At 38.1% G+C, this 21,176-nt stretch overlaps 1 protein-coding gene across 2 annotated transcripts in view; it reads right to left on the bottom strand.

Annotated features, from left to right (window-relative positions):
* The window catches only part of LOC134667486 (caskin-2), a 431,327-nt gene extending 411,471 nt beyond the window's left edge, over positions 1–19,856 (bottom strand). Inside the window, exon 1 of one of the 2 annotated variants that reach the window (XM_063524910.1) lies at positions 19,487–19,856. Coding sequence is in view for 1 of the 2 variants with exons in the window: in XM_063524906.1 (XP_063380976.1) it covers positions 18,655–18,670 (16 nt within the window). In the remaining variant the exon portion in view is untranslated. Of the gene's footprint in view, positions 1–18,654; positions 18,898–19,486 lie in introns of those variants that run through there. The other variant, XM_063524906.1, reaches the window with a different exon arrangement.
* Between the last annotated feature and the right edge of the window lie 1,320 nt (positions 19,857–21,176).

The raw sequence follows: 21,176 nt of genomic DNA, 5'->3' as shown, positions 1-21,176 counted from the left end.
TTAGAAATCACACAAACAACAACAGAAACAGTCAGGGGTAAAAATAAGTTTAAGTATACAATTTTGTAGGATGCTAGTGAGTCGTGCGACTGCCGGCGTAATACTTTACAAGTAAAAGTGCACATAGGTGACCTCGCTTTTATCGTAAAGTACCTTAAGGCAGGCAAACTGAGTCCACGTACGCAACGTATGCAATGCGTTTTGACAATCTAAACCCTTAAATTTGAATTCTTGTAAACATACTCGTCATTTACGTCATGCGTTGCGTATGACAAGTATGTTTCCAATGATACAAATTTCAGGGTTGAGATGTCGTGACATTATGTTGCGTAGGTACGTTGGCTCAGTCACAGAATAAATAATAGTACTAGGTACAGAAGACTCACTCTCTAAGAAAACGCGTCTGTTACGATCAGGACAGATATGGCCGCTAGGTGGCGACAGCGTGGAACCGATGTACTTTTAGCTACCTGTTGCAAAGCGAAATCGCGAAGTGAGCCAACGCCTGGCTCAGTTAATTATGTGCCTACCTTTATGATACGGACGGAGTCTGTTAGTGGTAATCCAAGCTACCGCCATTGCCGCGCTCGCTGCCACTAACAATGTGTGTTTTGACTGAGGAAATCCTGTCTAGTTTCACTAAGGAAATTCCAAATTCGAAATATCGGCGTTGCGTTCGTTTCCTCGAACCGCTATCGTTACAGCGTGTCCAATTCGATTCAAACATTCTAATTACTGGAATTTTCGTAATGGAGTTTATTTGTATTAACTGTATGCATTTTATAAATTTAAGGCCGTTTTGGACGGAGTTATCCTGTTACTCTAACACAGCGGTCGGCAACCATGCAAGCCATGCATGCGGCCTGCGAACCCCTCACTTGCGGCCCGCGAGCCTCCCTGGTTATTTTGTATGTAATATTAACAAACGACAATCTCTGATAAAGTCATAAATATCAACAAAGTGCGGCCCGCGTCCACATCGTTAACTGCTATGAGGCCCTTGGCTGCTAAAAGATTGCCGACCGCTGCTTAAGACCGGGCCGGGGACGAGCCGGAGCTTCCGACGCTTCGTTTTCTATGGAAAGCACCACGTGATCACCGATCAGCCGTCATAGAAAATGACACGTCGGACGCCTCGGCCCCGGCACGGCCCGGTCTAGCGTGAGTCATCCTTGACGCGGTATAACAAAACGAAAAGTATCTACGCTTTACGTCATTTTTGAGTATTTGCGATTGATTCCTCTTATAAGGCAAAATAAACAAAGTTTTTCTAGAGTTAGACCAAGAAAAGTCCGCAGCGATTTTGATTAACCCACGCAGTGCAAGAGTCATTTTAAACGTCTAACTTCTATGAAATTATGACGTAAATATAGATAACACTTGCACTTCGTGGGTTATCAAAATCGCTGCAGACTTTCTTGGTCCAACACTAGTCTCCAGATGGTCACTACAGCCATGACATTTTACTTACTTTTCAATCTCGACCAGATTTACTGCTGTAATTGGACTGATCAGCTTTCCTTTCTGTTCGGATATGTCAGTCAAAGTAACATGTTAATTTTAATTGAAGGAATTTTATTACGTTGGTCTACTTCCATTAGTTACAAAATTATCGTCTTTTAATTCATTTAGTTATTATTAGCTTTAAGACCACACACTTTTTAACAGTGATAACTTCAAAAGTGGTATAATTTTGATAATTAATAATATCTACAAAGGTAGAATAGTTATTTGTTTTACAAGGGGGCAAAGTTGTTGTTTAACCGCTCGTGCTAATATTGATACCCGAGCAAGCGAAAGATTCGAAAAATGGAATCTTGAATGTTGCGAGGGTTTCAAAGCACGAGGGTTAAACAAAATTTGCCCCCGAGTGAAACACAAAATTTTTCATCACACCAACCCGAAGCAAATATTAAATGTAAAATATCAAACAAAATCAGATCCAAATGAATGTTATTAAATATTTATCATCAAAAATCATCATTTAAAAGTCAATTCTACCAGCAAACATAAGAAAACAACTCAAAATTTGCATTTGATTACTTTGCCTCATATGTGAATAAAATGCAACTTTGCTATCAGTTTTTGAAGTGCAAAGTAAGCCTTTCCGAGCTGGTGTGGTGAAAACACTTTTACTGTTGCAACAGTAAGCAAGTTGCCTTGATAAGCGTTACGGTAGCTTGAGTGTTACCAAAGTACGAAGTATTTCTAGTTTAGTAGATACTAAAGATTTACAAAATCATCCCGTTGTCGAAGTTACCCCAATGCACCTTATACTAAGAAGACTAAAGAGTTAGAAGTTCCAGCCTCCAATGTCAATGAAATAATCAAGAAACTAATCAAACATGATCCTATCTTCAATAGACGTGTCATTAACTTATAGCTTCTAACTTCTATATTATTAAAGTATGCTGTTTAAATGAAGAGATTGTTAGTATAATCTTGGAGCGGTAGCCCAGCCCAGACTGTAGCCTAAGTAAGACACATAACAGTTGCCAAACTTTGCCTTTAATAATGAAGCGATCATTTTCGAAGATATATCGCTAATCTGGCTCCCTCCGTAGAGAATTGATACTTACCTATCAATTAAAAGACGTTTAGGGTCGGTTGCACCAAACTGTTCGTATCGTTAAAGAGTTCGCTAAATTTTTATGTATGGAAAGTTTCATAGTAAAGCGCCGGGGCGCGCCGGCTGACGTTGATCAGTCTGTCAAATGTGGTTGGTGCAACTGGGCCTTAGTCAGTTTAGTGCAACATACCGAAATAAAACTAGAGTTGTTTGGGAAAGTTTTGTCACTAACATTAGCATAAAACGATACTCATCCCTCTTTTCGGGATTATAAGACTAGCGTAAGAAACAGACGGTATTATTCTCTCTGCCTACATACGCAGTACTGACAAACTACCTTTTATTTCTCACAGAGTGAAAGACATTGAATTTCAGAGCAAACCTAAGCGTCTGTTACATATTGCAATGGCTTTTTAGGTAAGTATCTTAATATTTTGTTTACCAAGACAGAAAGAAACAAACCACTGAAGGAGTCCAGATAAAACAGCAATTCTGAATCCCAGCAATAGGATTCAATTTAGCGTAAAAAATGTCAAGATACCTCCGATTATGTAGGATAAGGAATTCTTAAATCAAAGCCTGCCCGGAACCTATCCCATCATTCCAAGGATTCAGGGGTAACAAAGGCGTTTTTCCGTCGCCCCTCCTTTGTCTAGCAATGCGACGTTTTTGGCAAATTATTCGGAAACGCGCATTCAATTTGGAATTTAAATTCGTGTTTTTTGACGTTCCGTTTTTGTTTATAAAAGTGGTTCGATGTTGGCGCTGGGGTTATAGGAATATTTTCTAAATTAGACGAGACAATTTTTCACTCAATAAAAAAAAAACAGAATTAAGAGACTCTGATGTTTTTAGGATATTTGTTTTTATCGGCCTTTTATTGTCTATGTTTCCCAATTAATGGAGGACGGAGGGACCGATATGGAAAACGGTTTTTTGTTTTAAGGGTTACTCAATTTTCAGGAATTTATTAACCTATATAAAAGTCCTACCGTAAAAAAAAACAACAAGGCTCTTTAACTGCCTACAAGACATTAGAAATATCAAGACCTACGTTTGTCGATTTGACTTCCGATATATATAATATAGGTAATTAGGAACGGGGCATTAGGGTTCAAAATCCTGTACTAAAACAGGATCCTTCAGCAAAGCTGCAAAGTGCCTTTATCGCCAACAAAAAAACTCAAGCACACTCATAAAGATAGCAGGCTCGCGTTTAAAAACGTTGCAAAAACACGTTTCAAAGTCAAGCCTGTTCTAAATTTAAACAAGAACTAGGTTCGCTGTTCGCTTTCAGGTGAAGGCCGCGCCGGAAACGCGTGTGGGGCCATTCTTGTGACGTCACTTCCGGAGAACCTCCCTGGAATTCCGAGTGATAATTTGTAAGTTAAACTGGATTTGGTGTATTTGGAGTAGATTATCTGGGTGGTGTTAGTGGAGGATTAACTGTGTTAATGACTTTGGAGTGAGTGTGCTTTATAAATGGAACAAACAGATAAAATTAAGTATTTAAACGTAAAGAAAGTGTAACGGTACGATACGAAACAGTGTTCCATAGTTTTATAATTACTTTGACTTTTTCCTCCTCATAAACAAAATAATTTTCTACTCGATGGTACCTACTGTTTCAACTAAGTGCACTGTAATATTAAACCGCGTCTGACTCTTTATTTCATTTCATAGTTATATTTTACGCTAAATTTTCTACGTCGCTTTCAATTATTTAAACTTTGAACTAACAGTTTCTTTGAGCCTTAAGGAGCCTTTGCCTCCACTCCAACAAGTTTCACTCTATACTTCATTAGAAACCTTCACGGATGAATTATCTTTTTGGAAATGGTGTAACCACGTCAAGACTATAAATCTAGCTTTTCACTTAAGCACTAAACCATTACCTTAACGATAGCAATGCGATACCGCAATCTTAATCAACGTAGGCGGATTCAGGATTCAGTTTCAGATATCTTCATTTTATGGCGGCCATATTTTATGGGCTCATCTGACAATATGGCCGGGGAGATATGATCAATATTGCTTTCTTGACACTTCAATAGATGTCGCCAGGAAGATTCTATTATGGAGATAAAGTGCCGATTGTTAAATTGTAGCGACTGGAAGTGTCATAGTCATAAAGATCTATACGCGTTTTCACCTTATTTCATTGCAGTTCGCAGAAAACTGTATACTTGTATAGATGTTATGCTCTTGACTTTAGCTACATACTACTGACTGTATAAATAAGATTGAATTAAATAAAAAAACTGTACATTTTGTATAAATAATAAGGTTGGTGTTCTTTTCTTGTTCTGTACTTGATATTGGAATCAATTTGATGTCTTAATTATGTTTCCTGAATAATACCTCTTAATTTACAGTGAAACGAGCTTCTGTCAGTGTTGTAAATTACATTCTAACGTTAAGTTGCGGAGACGTAACTATTGTAGTAACTGTTCGTCGTGCAATGCCCTTAAGTTTCCAATGGTTACTTTCATTGGAAATCGCTATTTGAGGACGTGCTTGCTTGAAGCATTCAGTTAAAGTTCTTAGTAAATTACTATTGATGTTGTTTCTCAAGACTTATGTGTGTATCTCATATAAATATGATTTCTACGATAATTAACGGCCTCCTAGCCTAGTCACTAGTGACCCTGCGTACGATGCAGGACGTCCCGGTTCAAATCCTGGTAATTTTTTTGTGTTTTCTTCACAGATAATCATTCTTGAGGTTTTCTATGTATTTTATCCATGTATATGTTTTATATGCATATAATATATCGTCGTCTAGTACCCTCAACCTCAACGCAAACCTTATTGAGCTTAGCCCCACAGACTAGCTCGATTTGTGTAAGGTTGTCCCATATTGTTTTTTATTAAGCTACACTGGTAACGTTAGGCGAGTCGTATATAAGGTAAATACCCAATAGATTACACCCTGCTGGCACCTCTGACAATCAAATGGTTTACTGGGACTGGGACAATGACAAGCACTCGGAAATCTTCCTTAATTATTATATTGCATTATTTTTTCATTAGAAAATCTTACCTAACAATATTTTTATATATAACTATGTACTTAGTAAGTAACATTTAAAAAAAGGTTAAAAAATTAACCGAGTGTACAAAGTCAAGGGTCTGGCTGATCAGAACAATTTAAAGCCTCCTTTAACCATCTAACGAAGAATTTAATCTTCTATGTCACCCGTTAATGAAGTTAGCGTCATTTATATTCTGAATCTAAAGCGCAGGTAAACGCGTAGCGTCTCAGCGGGGTGGTGTGATATATTCCGGACCCATTTAAATATTCCCAGGGGTGTACCAAACTCTAGTCGAGAATGAGCGACTCGAAAAGATGGTAAAACCAGTATAAGTGTGCGCTCCGATTATTTCTTCGAAATCTCCTTTTAACCCTTTGTGTCACAATTTTTTATTAATTATACAATTTTTAGTAATAAAAGCGTGCAGTAGTGTATGGCTTATGATGACTAAAATAAGGGAAAAAATATTTTTGTAAATTTTGAAGGGGATGTATGTAAATAGGTGGTTGGTATAGATGACCACCAGGGGGCCAATTTTTGAATTTCGATCACTCGATTTCCTCACTAGAAAATCGGTGGAAAACGGCGAAATTCTAATTTTTGAAATAAGAGTGATCAAAATATGGAATCTAGTGGTATTGACCACTCGGTTTCAATTCTATTAGTAGAATTTAAACGCCTAGTAGTGGAGATATCATTTAACGAAATACACGAAATCGAGTGGTCGAATTTCAAAAATCGGCCCACAGGACGAAAAGAATTAATACAAACGTTGTCCTCAATTCCTCATTTTCCTGTCTGGATATTAACATTTTGACATACCTAAGTTGGTCAAACCAATTTGTCAGTCAGTAAGAGCCAGGAAAACTATACTCATCCTTTTCTTTTAAGTGCTAGTACTAGTGTCTAGTGTAAGTCAAAGATAGGATAAGATTCTCTCTGTCTGATTGAAATGAGTGAGAGATTATAAGAGTTATGAGCATTTCAAAAATTTCATGGAAATTGTTTATCGCTAATTCTGATAATAGCTAGCTAGCTTTAATAAAAAAAATCGAAGATAAAATCAAATCATACTAAATATCAATATCCAAAGAGGAAACTGGGGACGACGTTTGTATGGAGAACCGGTCGTACCCTTTTCTTAAGTATCCTGAGATTTCTGAGGTTATACTACACTGGACACTAGGTTCTGTTTCCGACTCGAAGCGCTCTCAAAGTGATTGGGATTGGAATACGGGGTTAGGGTGATAAGGGGGATGCGTACCGGTTAATCAAGTAACGTGATCCATTTATCTGGAGCACTCTTGATATGGTGTCGCTGAACCTTGGAATATTGTAAGCTCATTTGGGGAGATTTCGAGAGCGGAAGTAGAGATAATACGCGCCAAGCACCGTCATTTTCAATTGAATTAATCGAAGATCAAGGCTCCGACATTGAGCCAGTAAGAAGTACCTATTGCATTATTAAAGACCTAGTTTTTATTGCATTGGTTCCTAGACGCATTTATTGAATCGACAATGAAGGTCTTTATAAATATGAATGATGTTCCGCAATGTTCTCGTGTTGACTTTTTTTTTCATGGAACTGCATTAAAGCATCACTAAGGTTTGAAATGAGAGTAAAAGTTAGACATCCTGCTGAGTTACAGACAAATGACGTCGAAACAGGCAGGTACGATTCTGATATAAACATTTTCATGCTTACTTTTACGCAACCACGGCAAAGCCAAAAGTAAAACCAGGTAAGATACTCTGGCCGAGTCTGAAAAAGTTGAGAATAGATATTAACCTTTCGTATGCCTTGGCCCGTATACTTACTACACAATCTGAACTGTAATACACAATTTCAAGGTTATTAAACTCATAAGCGAATTTTTGACAAAGCCATACGAACGGTTAACAGCATCTTACAACTAGTTACAACATCGTGTATTTGTTGTCAAAATACTCGAACTATTAACTCAAAATTACCATTACCATTGTAATGAGGTCCTCCCAGTGAATCGATGGCAATGCAGTGAAACGGGCAGTGCCGGGTGCAGTTCCCTCGTTTTACTGCATTCGATCTATTTACGGTTTTATGAACGATAAAACGGCGCGTCGAACCATCGTCGGCCGAAGATACCTACGTCTGAATTTCTATTGACGCTTTGTATTTTCCGAGGCCATTATAATAATGGGAAGTAGTGATGTGCCTTACCGGGAACATTGGGAAACAATTTTATAAATAAAATAAAAAATACTTGAGTGCCTCTCAATCCTCATACACCTGGAATTTATGTAAAAATAAATTTTGGAACCTGCGTGTTCGCCTGTACAGGTACATATCTATGTAAGGTATTCGTTTCCTAGTTTTACTTTTTAGGGTTAAACGCTCATCTAACCAAGCTAAATCTGCACACACTTTGCAGTCAAGAGTGAACAGGCACCTTCTGGGCGAGCTCGCTCCATCGTAGGCCACGTCTACGCCTCGGCTAGTCTGTGGCCATGAGTAAGCCCATTCATAATAAAAAAGAAAAAAAAAAGTTACAGAATATGAAATATTAAAAAAAATACTTTTATAAGTGGCACCATACACTTTATGGGACAAATTCGACGTAGGTATAGGTACTCTAAGATTTTCAGGATTGTTTGACAACCCTTCGTCAACGTTCTCAACCTATTAAGTAGACGTGAGACGTGAATGAGTTTATTGCAATATCACATTATTGTTTCATCCTTTATCTATAATCCAATATTGGCCCATCACTAAGGATAATGCTACTGTCCGTTAAAGCAATACAACTGTCGGTTGTCGCTTTCCAATGTCTGATAATATCCCGATATTGTTACATTGTAATGTAACGACACGATTCCAGAAGCCTACCGTTTTCTCTATTCTAGGAATGTATCGATACGTAAAATGAGATATCGATTTGACTTTAATATCCTCTAGCGTCCCACGGTCCTTCATCATCATCATCATCTCAGCCGAAAGACGTCTGCTGGACAAAGGCCTCCCCCAAGGATCTCCACAACAAAAGGTCATTCGCTGCCCTCAACCAACGGTTTCCCGCGACTTTAACCATTAACATCTTCTAGCATCCCACGGTCCTTCATCATCTCAGCCGAAAGACGTCCACTGCTAGACAAAGGCCTCCCCCAAGGTTCTCCACGACGAATGGTCATTCGCTTCCCTAAACCAACGGTTTCCCGCGACTTCAACCAGATCGTCGGTCCATCTATTATAGTAGAAGTTACCTTCAATGACATTTAATTCATTGTTAAATCCATATAAAAACCGGGAAAGTGCGAGTCGGACTCGCGCACGAAGGGTTCCGTACCGTAATGCAAAAAAGGCACAAAAAAACGGTCACCCATCCAAGTACTGTCCCCGCCCGACGTTGCTTAACTTCGGTCAAAAATCAAGTTTGTTGTATGGGAGCCCCACTTAAATATTTATTTTATTCTGTTTTTAGTATTTGTTGTTATACCGGCAACAGAAATACATCATCTCTGAAAATTTCAACTGTCTAGCTATCACGGTTCGTGAGATACAGCCTGGTGACAGACGGACGGACAGCAAAGTCTTAGTAATAGGGTCCCGTTTTACCCTTTGGGTACGGAACCCTAAAAATCGTATGTATGTACAGGGGTGTTAAGCTAGTAGTTTTGCTAACTGCATCGAGTTCCCTAGGATTTGATGGGTGTTTAGTAAGTTTCAGTATTCGTATCACATAGGAACTGGAGCGACAATTTGCAACAAACGGCTATTTTCAATCAGCATGGCATTCACGCGCGTCACCACGTAACTACTCCATGCATTCTCGTAGCTTAGCAAAGTCAGAGTTAGTTTAGTCAGAGTAATTGTTAGGTTAAGCTTTGTAGCGTTTGTTTGGGTTAGGCCCACTTGCACCATCCCACTAACCCGGGCTTAAGCGGTTCAACCGTTAACCTAGTGTCAAATTGTATGGGTAACCATGGCAATTCCAGGTTTAACCGGTTAACCCCGGGTTAGTGGAATGGTGCAAGTGGGCCTTATAGAGGCAGATTACGAAATGTCGATATTCACGGTAAGCACTCTTGAGCCCGTACCGGAAGAGACTTTTTTGGAGTCCTAATGTTTAGGACTCTCTCAGATTTTAGACCTCAGACACCAACAGAACCTTGCTCATTAATATTATTTTAACTAAACTGGACTTTGTACATTGTACCCATATCAAAAACTTGAGTTCTTTGAAATTTGTTAGTATTAAATTTCAACATTTTCAACTTACAACAAGTTATAGCCTTCTGTAGAAACTTGAGTACTTTATTTTGAAGTTCAAACTGTTGAACTTTAAAATAAAGTAGACAGCAGAAATTTTGACAGCAAACTTTAAGAAGCGTTGAAGAACAAAAATTGCAATAATTACATTTTTTATAAGGTACCGTCACCTGCAATATGTTACACAACAAAGGCCGCAAAATATCTGACATGATCTTATTCTGTAGAGCCATCAGAGCATGTCATATGTTTTTGCGGCCTTCGAAGAGAGGTGACTGTACACCGAACTGCAAAAGTGCATGGCCGCTTTATGAATGAATTTCTCTCTTTATTATGAATTGTGCGCCTCGCAGACTCGTTAAATGTTCGGAATAACACTGCACTAATGTGACACTATTGAAATCCAACATTCGCTACCGGCATACTACTCATTGATTTTACATTGGCTGATTTACGACTTCGAATTGATTTTATATAATATGATGGGCATTAACAACATTTTGCCTTGAAACTTGAAACCAAGAGACGCCGCATAAGAGTTTACGAAGATCGCGAGGTCACCACACAATGGCACACATAGATATACAATTTTACTACTTGAAATTATTTAGCTTGGCTGATTCGGAAACTAGGAAATTGTAACGAAGTAAACAGTTCATGCCATAGCTAAAATCAAACATCGGCTTTTAGAATTAGTTGACCAACTTGAACTTGGAATACGCATAATTAAGAATCTCAAGGTTACTTTACATTAGTCGAGTCGACTCGCCCGAGCTAAAGGTAATAAATCTCATAAACGCAACTTTGAGATCCTTGTCTGTATCCAAGGTCTGCAAACTCATTCACAAGATCAAGCGGTAAAAAACTGGAGCAATGAACTGAGTGTCACGTATGTAGGGTTGCCAGGCATCGACAATCTTCCTGATATGTTAGAAGTTTCCGATAGCGTCCCAATGAAGTGCCGGTTTCGATTTCGGCATAAAAATGTTTTGGCCGAATGGACGGTTTCGGTCAAAAAACTGCCGAACCTTATGGCCTCGCCGAAAGTGTCTTTCGCTAGAGTTCGACCGGAGTTTCAGTTACGGCAGGTTGCGGCATAAACATAGTCTGATAAACGCTATTTTTGATATAACAATTATGTTATATTGGTTCTGCCACCTAATTAGTTTCTAGTTTTAGCTTTTCCTAATAGTATTTTACTAGGCCTCACTGAAAATCAGCATCACTTTGTGTGTCCTAGTCCTAGGATACACAACGAAGCTGAAGCTGAGTGAGGACCTTTTGGCACAAATATTTATGTTAAGAATGAATTTTTTGATTTGTGTCATTTATTATTTGTGACGTTCCACGGGAAAAGGTACCTTATGAGGGTTTCTAGTTTCGGAGATATGAAATGTTTTGTAAAGAGGTGAAAAAATGCTCAATTTTTTTTTATTGTGTGATCTGAAACCTTAATGCGTAACGTTTGTTTACCTGTTTTTATTTTTGTTATAAGTTAGTTATAAGCCTAGTAATGTCGTCTCAGAGTTTAGTAGAAAAGGTACCTTATGGAAAAAAGATTGAAAATTCCCAAAAAAACTAGTCAATACGGGAAAAGACGTTTGGTAGAGAACTGTATTAGCATTCTGCAAAACTAATTTGATAATTTCAGTTCTGGTTGGGGCGCTTAGTAAATATTATAACCGTACATCGACCGACATCACAAATCCAAGTAGCCTGCTATTATACCAAAGTTACTCTCGTCAAGTCTTTCTTAACTAGAATAATCTTCATTTGGTTTGGTCGCATGCAGTAAATCAGCCATTGGTTTGCTGAAAAATGCCAATACCCGACGCATTACCTTATGGAATATCTGAGGTCATTGAACCTCAATGCCGCTTATCTTCAATGGCAACCAAAATATATTATTGATAAGAAATAGACGATTTATACCATCTTTACCCCAAAATATTATTAGTTTATCCTAACTGTTCCGTCATGATCATGCCTCATCATGTAACTTAACCACAAGGTACCTTTTCATTACATACAAATTATTGGTCTTTTTTAAGATTATTATGACGAAGAACTAATTAAATTTGTGGCAGTTTAATGTAAATTAATATTTTCTATTCATAAAAGATAAACAATAATGTGATTGATGTTTTGTAGTGATGTATTATTAGATTTATTTCCATAAGGTACCTTTTCGTAAATGTATGGAGCAAATACTGTTATTGTTATGTAAGTTTAAAGTGGCATAAGGGGTTAAATATAGTATTTAGTTGGGGTTTTAGGATTTATTTCATTTGAATGACAGAATTTCTTTCATATGTGCTCAGAAAAATTGATTGTGTGTCACATTAAAAGTAAAAATATTCAATTTTGTGATTTTATATGAAAAAGTCAGAAAATACATTTTCACCTCTAAATCGGTATTGTTTTTTGCTTAAACTGTCTGTCAGTGTCGTTTTCTAATAGATAAAATTTAAATCTTGAGAGCTCATTGCAATCAATCGTGAAAATGAAATAAAACTTTATTTTCAAGAGATTGGTTAGTATACACACAAATCAGTCGATATCAAAAGTTTCTATTTGCATTACAGAACAAGTCGCAATTTTTTTTTAATCTCAGATATATAAGGTATTATTATTTTTAGTCAACTATGTAACTTACTTCAGGAACATAGTTTTTTAGGCGGCTAAACTTAAAACTTCTCTATCGTAAAGTTGCTCATTTCACAACATTATTTTCAAAAAATCATATCTCTGTAACTACGCAACCTAGGAGGTTGATCTTTTGTGTTATCGATAGCTTATTTATTGTAGATTACTGGGGTATGCATAACTCCATACCCGCCATAAGGTACCTTTGACCGTGGGACGTCACATTTGTGCTAATAAACATTTCTTATTCTTATTCTTTCAGCCGAAGGCCGACCTGCGAAACCGAAACCGGAGTTTCGGCCGAAGCTAGAACAAGCCTTTTGGTTACGGAAAAAAACGCGGTTTCGGTCGCACACTACTAGTAACCCTACGTATCTCATCCACCGTCAGCGCACGTAGTGGCGTCTAAACTACCTCATTGTCAATATTGAAGTGTTCCGACCGCCGCTAAAATCAATATACACATTACCGGCCATCCGACGTATCATTGCTTGAAATTGTTTCACTAATATGGGTTTAACGAACTTAACCACTACCACCAGTTTTGACATCGACACATACGCTCGCGTCTAAGTAACTTACTTTCTATGCATCTCGCTCGTACTCGCATATTAGTTCAAGCGAGATGTATAGAAAGTAATTTACGTAGACGCGAGCGTCTGTCAATGTTAAAACTGGTGGTAGCCGTACTTGAGACTAGTTCCTGTAGTTTTACAGGTGTAGGTGCTAAAATGAGAGGACGGAATCTATATCAAATTTCCGTATGAAGCAAAATAGAGCCCAGAGTTAAACCAAGAAAAGTGTGCAGAGATTTTGACAGCACACGCAGTGCTAGTATTATTTATACGTCATAATTTCAGTTACAACTAAGTGAAACATATATTTAATTACCTACACAAACGGGTCTACCGCGATATAAATAAATAAATAAATAAATATTGGGGACATCTTACACAGATCAACCTAGCCCCAAACTAAGCAAAGCTTGTACTATGGGTGAGGTGAGATAAATACATACTTATATACATATAAAACACCCATGACTCAGGAACAAACATTAGTGTTCATCACACAAATAAATGCCCTTACTGGGATTCGAACCCAGGACCATCGGCTTAGCAGGCAGGGTCACTACCCACTAGGCCAGACCGGTCGTCATATAATTTTTATGTTATTACCTTAAATTCCGACGTAATCCGTAGACCCGTTTGTGTAATTAAATATGTGTACAAAACGCAAGAGTTTAAAGTGTTATATTATTATGTGAAACATAAAAAATAAAAATTCAAATGTTTAAGAATGAAAAAATATCTGATGGTATTGATTGAGCGAGATGCACCAGCACTACGAAGAAGAAATATTAAAAGAAAATGCAAGAAATTTGTTATCAGGGACATTTTAACTGTTTAAATGCCTGTATATGCGTGTGCGTGGTTGTGCACGTTGCAATATAGATATCCTTATGAGAGACGGCACACCGCTTGCGTGACGTGTGCGTGCACAGCTCCAACATTTTATCGCACGCGCACCGCAGCCGGTGTGCTCGGGCCTTAAAACCCCGACACAAGTTAATAATAACACGAATAACAAGCCTCCAAGCTTCCCAAGGCTATAAACGATTTAATTAGATATAGATCCTCTTGTTGTCCAATCAGAGCCCTCCCAGACATGCCTACAATGTACCTTTAATGAGCCGATATTTTTCAAAGTAATTGCTATATCTCAATTAAGGCGTGATAAATAACGACAGATACTTAATCTTTAATTAAAACAACCGACGTGACATTTTAATAAAAACTTGCTCTGTATCGGAGTTTTTTCACTACGATATGCATTATTTATAAACGGGAAGGGATTGTGTCGACAACCTCCATCCATAATGGGTGTGACCGATCGGACCGAATCGTAGATTACAACCTACTAGATCACACAATATCATGTCGGCTGTACATACTCGTCGAGAGCCTCTCGCCGAGAGTCTCGGCGTCGCTCCGATCCAATCGGAGAACTAAACCGCGAGACGAGACGAGGAAGAGCGAGAGCAGAAGGGAGCAGCATGTAATACACACTCGTTCTCGGCCTGTCTCGGAGTCTCTCAACGAGTGTGTGCAGCCCGCATCAAAGATTCGCGAAGACGAACAATGATTCGCGCTCAACATTCGAATGCAGTATGCAGCAGCCTGTATTGCACAATACAACACATCGAACTAATGGGGTTATCTAGGTCAGTATATATCTGAACCAATTTAGCTGCAATTTGGTACATATGTAGATAGTTTGAGACCCCTGGAAGGACATAGGATAGTTTTTATCAATCACATCATTCTACGCAGACAAAGTTGCGGGACTTGCGAGCAGACATATCCGTTAATAACTTGGCATCGCAGATCGCAGCTGTATCTACCAGACTCCTGCCTATTGCTTGGTATTCTTGAATAACAAGTGACATATGTTGGTCACTATGCTATGCTCTATCAGCTCTACTGCTCTATCTAGTGTTAGATAGTGATCAGTCTGAACAGTCGCGTACAGAGTGCAAGGCTACGAAGTGCATCGCCGGTAAGCCGGAGATGAAGCGAGTGTTTATTTGATTTTCTCCAACGTACTAACAACTTGACTGACCGTTGGTGAACCTTAACACCTTTGTTATAAGGTTTAACAAATATCAGTAAAATGTTATAGCATATTAAGTAACGGGCGTCGACCTTTAGAGTGTCTTCACATTGTCCGATCCGATGTCGGATGTTTGATTTTGATCCTTGGAGAAAAGCAGTTGCTAGAGAGCCCTATGGCACCAAGTCCTCCTTTTATGGTTTTAGGTTTTCTTTTGAACAAAAAAATATTAAAAGACGCTTTTTACTTCTTTGTGTTATAACCGACATCAGATTGGACAATGTAAAACTGAAAACGCTCTTACGAATTTATAACATGCATTCTTATAAGCTGCTTCGGAGTGCGAGCGATATAGTGCTAGCGATGTCCCGCTCGCACACCGGAGCGGATTTCGGATCGGATCGGCATCCAATGTGAAGGTACAGGCTGTCATATCTCATGGTCGTAAAGTTGCCACAAACGTGCGCGGAACCTCAGGTCTCATATTAACACGCTTTCCTTAAAACAACGCCTTACGGGCTTTGTTACTGAAACTGCTTCTCATTTGTTGCCAGTGCTTTAATTTAGCAGTATTACTGGGAGTAACAAAGGCGGATATGTGTAGGATTACCAGGGATGGCAAGTCGATGGAAAACGGCAAAATGCTAATTTTTGAAATGCGAGCGTTCGAAATTTGGAATCTAGTGGTATTGACCACTCGATTTCAATTCTGTTAGTAGAATTTAAACGCCTAGTGGTGGAGATATCATTCAACGAATTACACGAAATCGAGTGGTCGAATTTCAAAAATCGGCCCACTGGTGGCAATTTGAATGTCGTCAGAAATTTGGTATTTTTTCACGGAATGCAGGCGAAATGACATAAACTATAAAAGTCAAGAGTTTTGATACGAAACTTCGACTGCACACTAGTGAAAATACAGTTTCGGCGCGGCAATGCAGTTTTTTGGCCGAAACCGACCGATTTTTATGACCAAACCAGCCGAAACCGAAACTTAGGTCGGACAAATCACAGACAGACAGGGGGCCGATTTTTGAATTTCGACCACTCGATTTCGTGTATTTCATTAAATAATATCTCCACTACCAGGCATTTAAATTCTACTAATAGAATTGAAATCGAGTGGTCAATACCAATAGATTCCAAATTTCGATCGCTCGTGTTTAAAAAATTAGCATTTCGCCATTTTCCACCGATTTTCGAGTGACGAAATCGAGCGATCGAAATTCAAAAATTGGCCCCCAGATCTCCGTTTCGGAATACGAGTACAATAGTAACCCATTTTTTATTAATACTTTGTGTCAGTTTGTGTGATCTCCAATTCTCCATAAAGTCGTATTTTGTCAGCAAGGCTTTATACTTATTAATTTCGACGTAAACAATATACCAATATATGTACTATAATATAATATCATACATGTGTCTTGTAACCCTACCGCTGCCGTGTCTTCATCCGTGCGTGTTATCAAAACAAATAGATGTTCGGCGCTGTCTGTCGCAATCATTAAACAATAAATCTTGCGACTACCGTGTCCCAGCAGACTCACTATAGGCATTATCTCTTTGCCATAAGGACTACGAATGATCAGTTAAATAATGTGTCGACAATGTCATTATTAAATTCTTAAACCCAATATTACAACAATGATCAGTTTGAGTGTTTCTGTTTGCACAAGGCGCCATCAGATATATCGGAACAGTCGAGGTGGTCAAAAACATCTAAACACGCCCTCTAGCGCCTTGACAATAGAGGCGTGTAGTAAAATTCGCGCGAACTTTCCATTGTCACGCGTTGTATTAGGACGACCCCTATGTCGTACAAAAAATGCCAGTTGAATTTGAAATCAATAGTGAAGGAAGCATGGTTGAATTTCTATTGTTTTGAAATCGAACTAAACAAAAGAAATGCAACTCTGTTCCAATTGATAATAAGTTAACTTACATTGAATTAATTAGTACAGTCGACGTCAGAGATATGTTTACAGTTTTCGCCTTATTACAAAGGCATAAGGTGCAAAAGTGTAAACATATATTTGTGAGGGACCTCCCAACGCGACCACGAAATGTTATCGAATTTACATCTGAATCAACTTTCAACCAGTAATATTGATTAATTCCAAGGTGTTGTTTTACATAATTGCCGGCAACTGATCGATTATTGATTTTTATCTTTCGCTTAGCCTTGACCTCAAAATGGCGACTCGGCTAAAACTACAAAACAAATAATATACCTACCTATGTATGGCTAACTTGCTAGTACCTAGACCTAGTATAAGCGTAACATAAAATTTTCAACCTAAAAGTGAAATTATTAAATGATAACAATTATTAGTAGAGTACCTAAGTACTTACTTAAAAATAATAACAATATTTGGACTAGGTGGGTGTGATGTGAATGTTCCTAACTGCTGACTATTATTATGACTGTACTGTACATTGAAAAGCAATGAAAGTCTTGCACTTTTTACGGAAATTTCCATATAAAGTGACCCATTTCCCTTGTTCTCCAGTGTAGGTATGTGTAAATCACTACTTATTACTCCATCTTTAAAAACTAAAATTTCTGAGAAAGTTATACTTTTACGGCAGATACTTCGTCTATACTACCTTTACTATAGTCTCGATGAATTGTATTGGCTGCTGGTTTAGTGTCGCAATCGGACAGCGACCCATCCAACATTGTCGGATTACGTTTATCGCCCATTTGTATGGGATCTGCTACGGTTAATGATTTCGGTTCTGTTGAGCAACGTTTCGAGGCATGTTCACTTTTATCTTACTGTGACAGCCAATATTATCAACTGCTTGCGCTGAGAATGTCGGGTAATGCCAAAAATGGATTATACTACATTTTGAAGTAAGTAGTCGGAATTGCCTACCCGAAATTATACTCTTTGTCTTCCTAATTGAAAGCACGAAATAAAACTCTCTTCTTGTTCATTCTCTATTCGGGGAATAATGAATCATAAATCAAACTCTAGTCTCATACGAAAACTCAACTCTTCTTCTCTTCCTATAAGAATGTTCCTAGTACTTAAACGATCCTTTCTTCCCTGATTCTTAAGTTTGCGAGGAGAATAGAATCCTTATTTGAGCTTCATACTTCATTTCTTCCTAATCTTCCTATAAGCATGTTTCTAGATATTATAACTTCAGCTTTTCCCTATTTTCTAATTTTCGAAGGTCATAGAATCATCAATTTCTTCCTATAAGAATATCTTATTCTACTAGGCAGGATAAAAGGATCTCTTTCCAAATTTTTCACCTTCTCAGGCATATTCAATCTTTATTTGAAGAGTTCAATGAAATTTGTAGCGGATATTGAAGCGTGTCAGCCCCACGATTATTATTAAAGGTAAAGCGCCCCCGACGGTTGGCATTTAACTCGCCCTATCGCTTTCAATGGAATAATACAGTGCGTGGAATGACAATATTCCGCACTTTCAACCTTTATCTCCTTAAACCGGGTTAATATTCAATGCTCTTATCTCTACATTATCGGGCGAAGCATGCTTCCAGTTTCTTAGCTGCATCTTGTTCCTCACCGTTTGCTTTCCGCATGCCGGCAACCGCCTTGCACCGCCAAAATCCTCGGCAAAAACAAAACACTCACACAAACACTTGCATTCACACTAGGAAACACAGAGGACGTTCTGGGTAAATATTTAGAGAAGCACCATGTATTGGAAACACTTTTCTGGTGTTGATAAGGATGAAAACATAATATTGTTTATCGCGACGCGATCTACGCCTACACGAGTGTTTCAGCGCGCGTCAACGCGTGACTGCGGTGTCGCCGGCTGACACTTGGGCGCTTCTCGCGGCGGCCAGAATCAGAACTACAGTTTACAGTCACTCTCGTATAGGTGGCGCTTTAATTAAAATTAATAGTATGTTTACATTTTAACAGTCTTCAGTAATTTGTCAATTTTGTTTAAATATTATCTTTAATGGGCTCCAATAAATGTATAAATACAAATAATAATTAAAATAAATATAACTAAAAATAATAGTTAGAAAAAAAAAAACAATAATAATTAAAATAAATTAATATGATTATTAATTCAAAATGTATATACATTACTAAGTATAAGTACTATGCGTAAGTTAACTGAATATATTATTTATTATAGTTTTAGCAACATGTAGTTCAAGCAGAGGAACGAACGCCTAAATATAAGGTGTTTATATTGCAAATAATTATTATGTATTAAGTATAATGTAACTTGATACATACCAATTATATTATTTATTTATTGGTTATTCTCCGTCCATGCTCATTGAAAAACCTCGTCTTAAAATTTATAAATTATAAAATAATGACTGTAAAGATTGTTGATTTTTTTTTAATGTTTAACAATTATAGTATTAACTCACCTTAAGTATTTTCAGGATCCAAAACAGTCAGCCAAAACTGTACACTGTAAATACATAAACATCACCTCACTTTAGCCAATTAATCTTCCAAATATAAAAATATACATCAAAGTATCTCAGCGTATTCAAAGTGAAAATCCACATCGAACTATCTCACGTAAAACCACAACACACCCTATGGAAAACGGTATCGGGTTTTCCACTAAAGCGATTTCTATGAAGAGGATTGAAGCATGTTTCACCGCGAATAACAAGCACCGATAACACTATCCATCACCCCATTAGAGCCGCGTGAAGTTAGCTACGAGCGTTCACGTCAAAATATATCGTAAATAACCCTCAATGCAGTCTTTGCCACTGAAACGGCGAGGGTTTCTAAAAAAAACAAATGTAACGCTAACTTCCGGTTCGAAATTCGAATTTTTAAGAGAATTAAAATCGATGCCGGCCGGCGTTGCTTTGCTAGCGTGCGTGAACGGGCGACTATTCCGTTCCGTTGAGCTATGGTGTAGAGCCCCCGACTAAAGGGGGAGGCCGGGGGTGGCGCCTCATATTACAATACGTTAAATCGCCTCCAGCCCTCGCAGACTGCGGTCGTAACGTTACCGGCGACATCCTCGAGTACTCTCTCGTATCTAGGGCCAATTAACTTCAAGTTTAATGACGCTCTCCCATTTGAGATGAGGCTTTTACAGTTTAAGCACTTAACCCTATTTTATAATGAAGCTTTTGCGCTACTGTAAAGCTATTGTTATATATATGGTAAAAATGTCATGTTGCATACAAGACCCATTTGTAACCTGCAGGCAAAAACACGTTGAAAGGAAAAACCGACAAAGGGAGTCGGGTACGCGGATAAGACGCGACGCGAAGGAAAAGACGACAATTTTTCCGGTTCATATCTTTCTGTACATTTCATTACTTCCGCTATGTATGGACGCTCGGGCTCCGTCGGGCGCGTTCGTGTGTGATCGGTCGGCTTCGTGTAATTCCGGAGCACTAATCGATAGCTGTCAGGCATGCTACGCTACGTAGTACCTACTACGCGAGTCTACAACTGTGTAGCTTACGCTACAACTACTACCCGACTAAGTTTGAGAGTCCCTGATTGATCTGTAGTTGGTGCCAACTTCAGTTGCTCTCATCCGGTTGTGCAGCCTCTTAATTGTTTCAGTCGATGTCGCGATAGAAGATAATAGAGTTTAGTTGATTTAGTAAGATAGCGCGTACAATTTACTCGATTTTCTCGACGGATAGTTCACAATTGAATCGTTTGCAATTTCTCTTGTGAGAATGAACAAGCTTTGAACGTCGCTTTGTTTTGCACCTACGTGCCTTTTGGTTTAACTTCAGACACATAGGAAAATTTAGTTTTACAGTATCATATATTTGTCGGTTGTCGGTCTGTTTATCATGATAAATTGATGTAGGTACCTATTACAAAATTGAATCATATATACTTGTATTTTTTTCATTATGAAATAAAATTCGATAATATTATCCTCGGAATATAAAGAATCGCACTAAAGTTAAACTACAAACGACTCGTATCGCCATTTAGAAAGCGGCGAATAAAATGGACGAAATTACTAACACAGATAAAAATAGTCTGGCTGGAGACAAGAATCCCAAATTTAAAACGACGTTATAATTTCATGATGTCTACTCTCTGAAAAAATTACATATTAAC

This window comes from Cydia fagiglandana, chromosome 9 (assembly GCF_963556715.1).
Source record: "Cydia fagiglandana chromosome 9, ilCydFagi1.1, whole genome shotgun sequence".
Taxonomy (NCBI): domain Eukaryota; kingdom Metazoa; phylum Arthropoda; class Insecta; order Lepidoptera; family Tortricidae; genus Cydia; species Cydia fagiglandana.
This window is presented reverse-complemented; position numbering and strand designations above follow the sequence as displayed.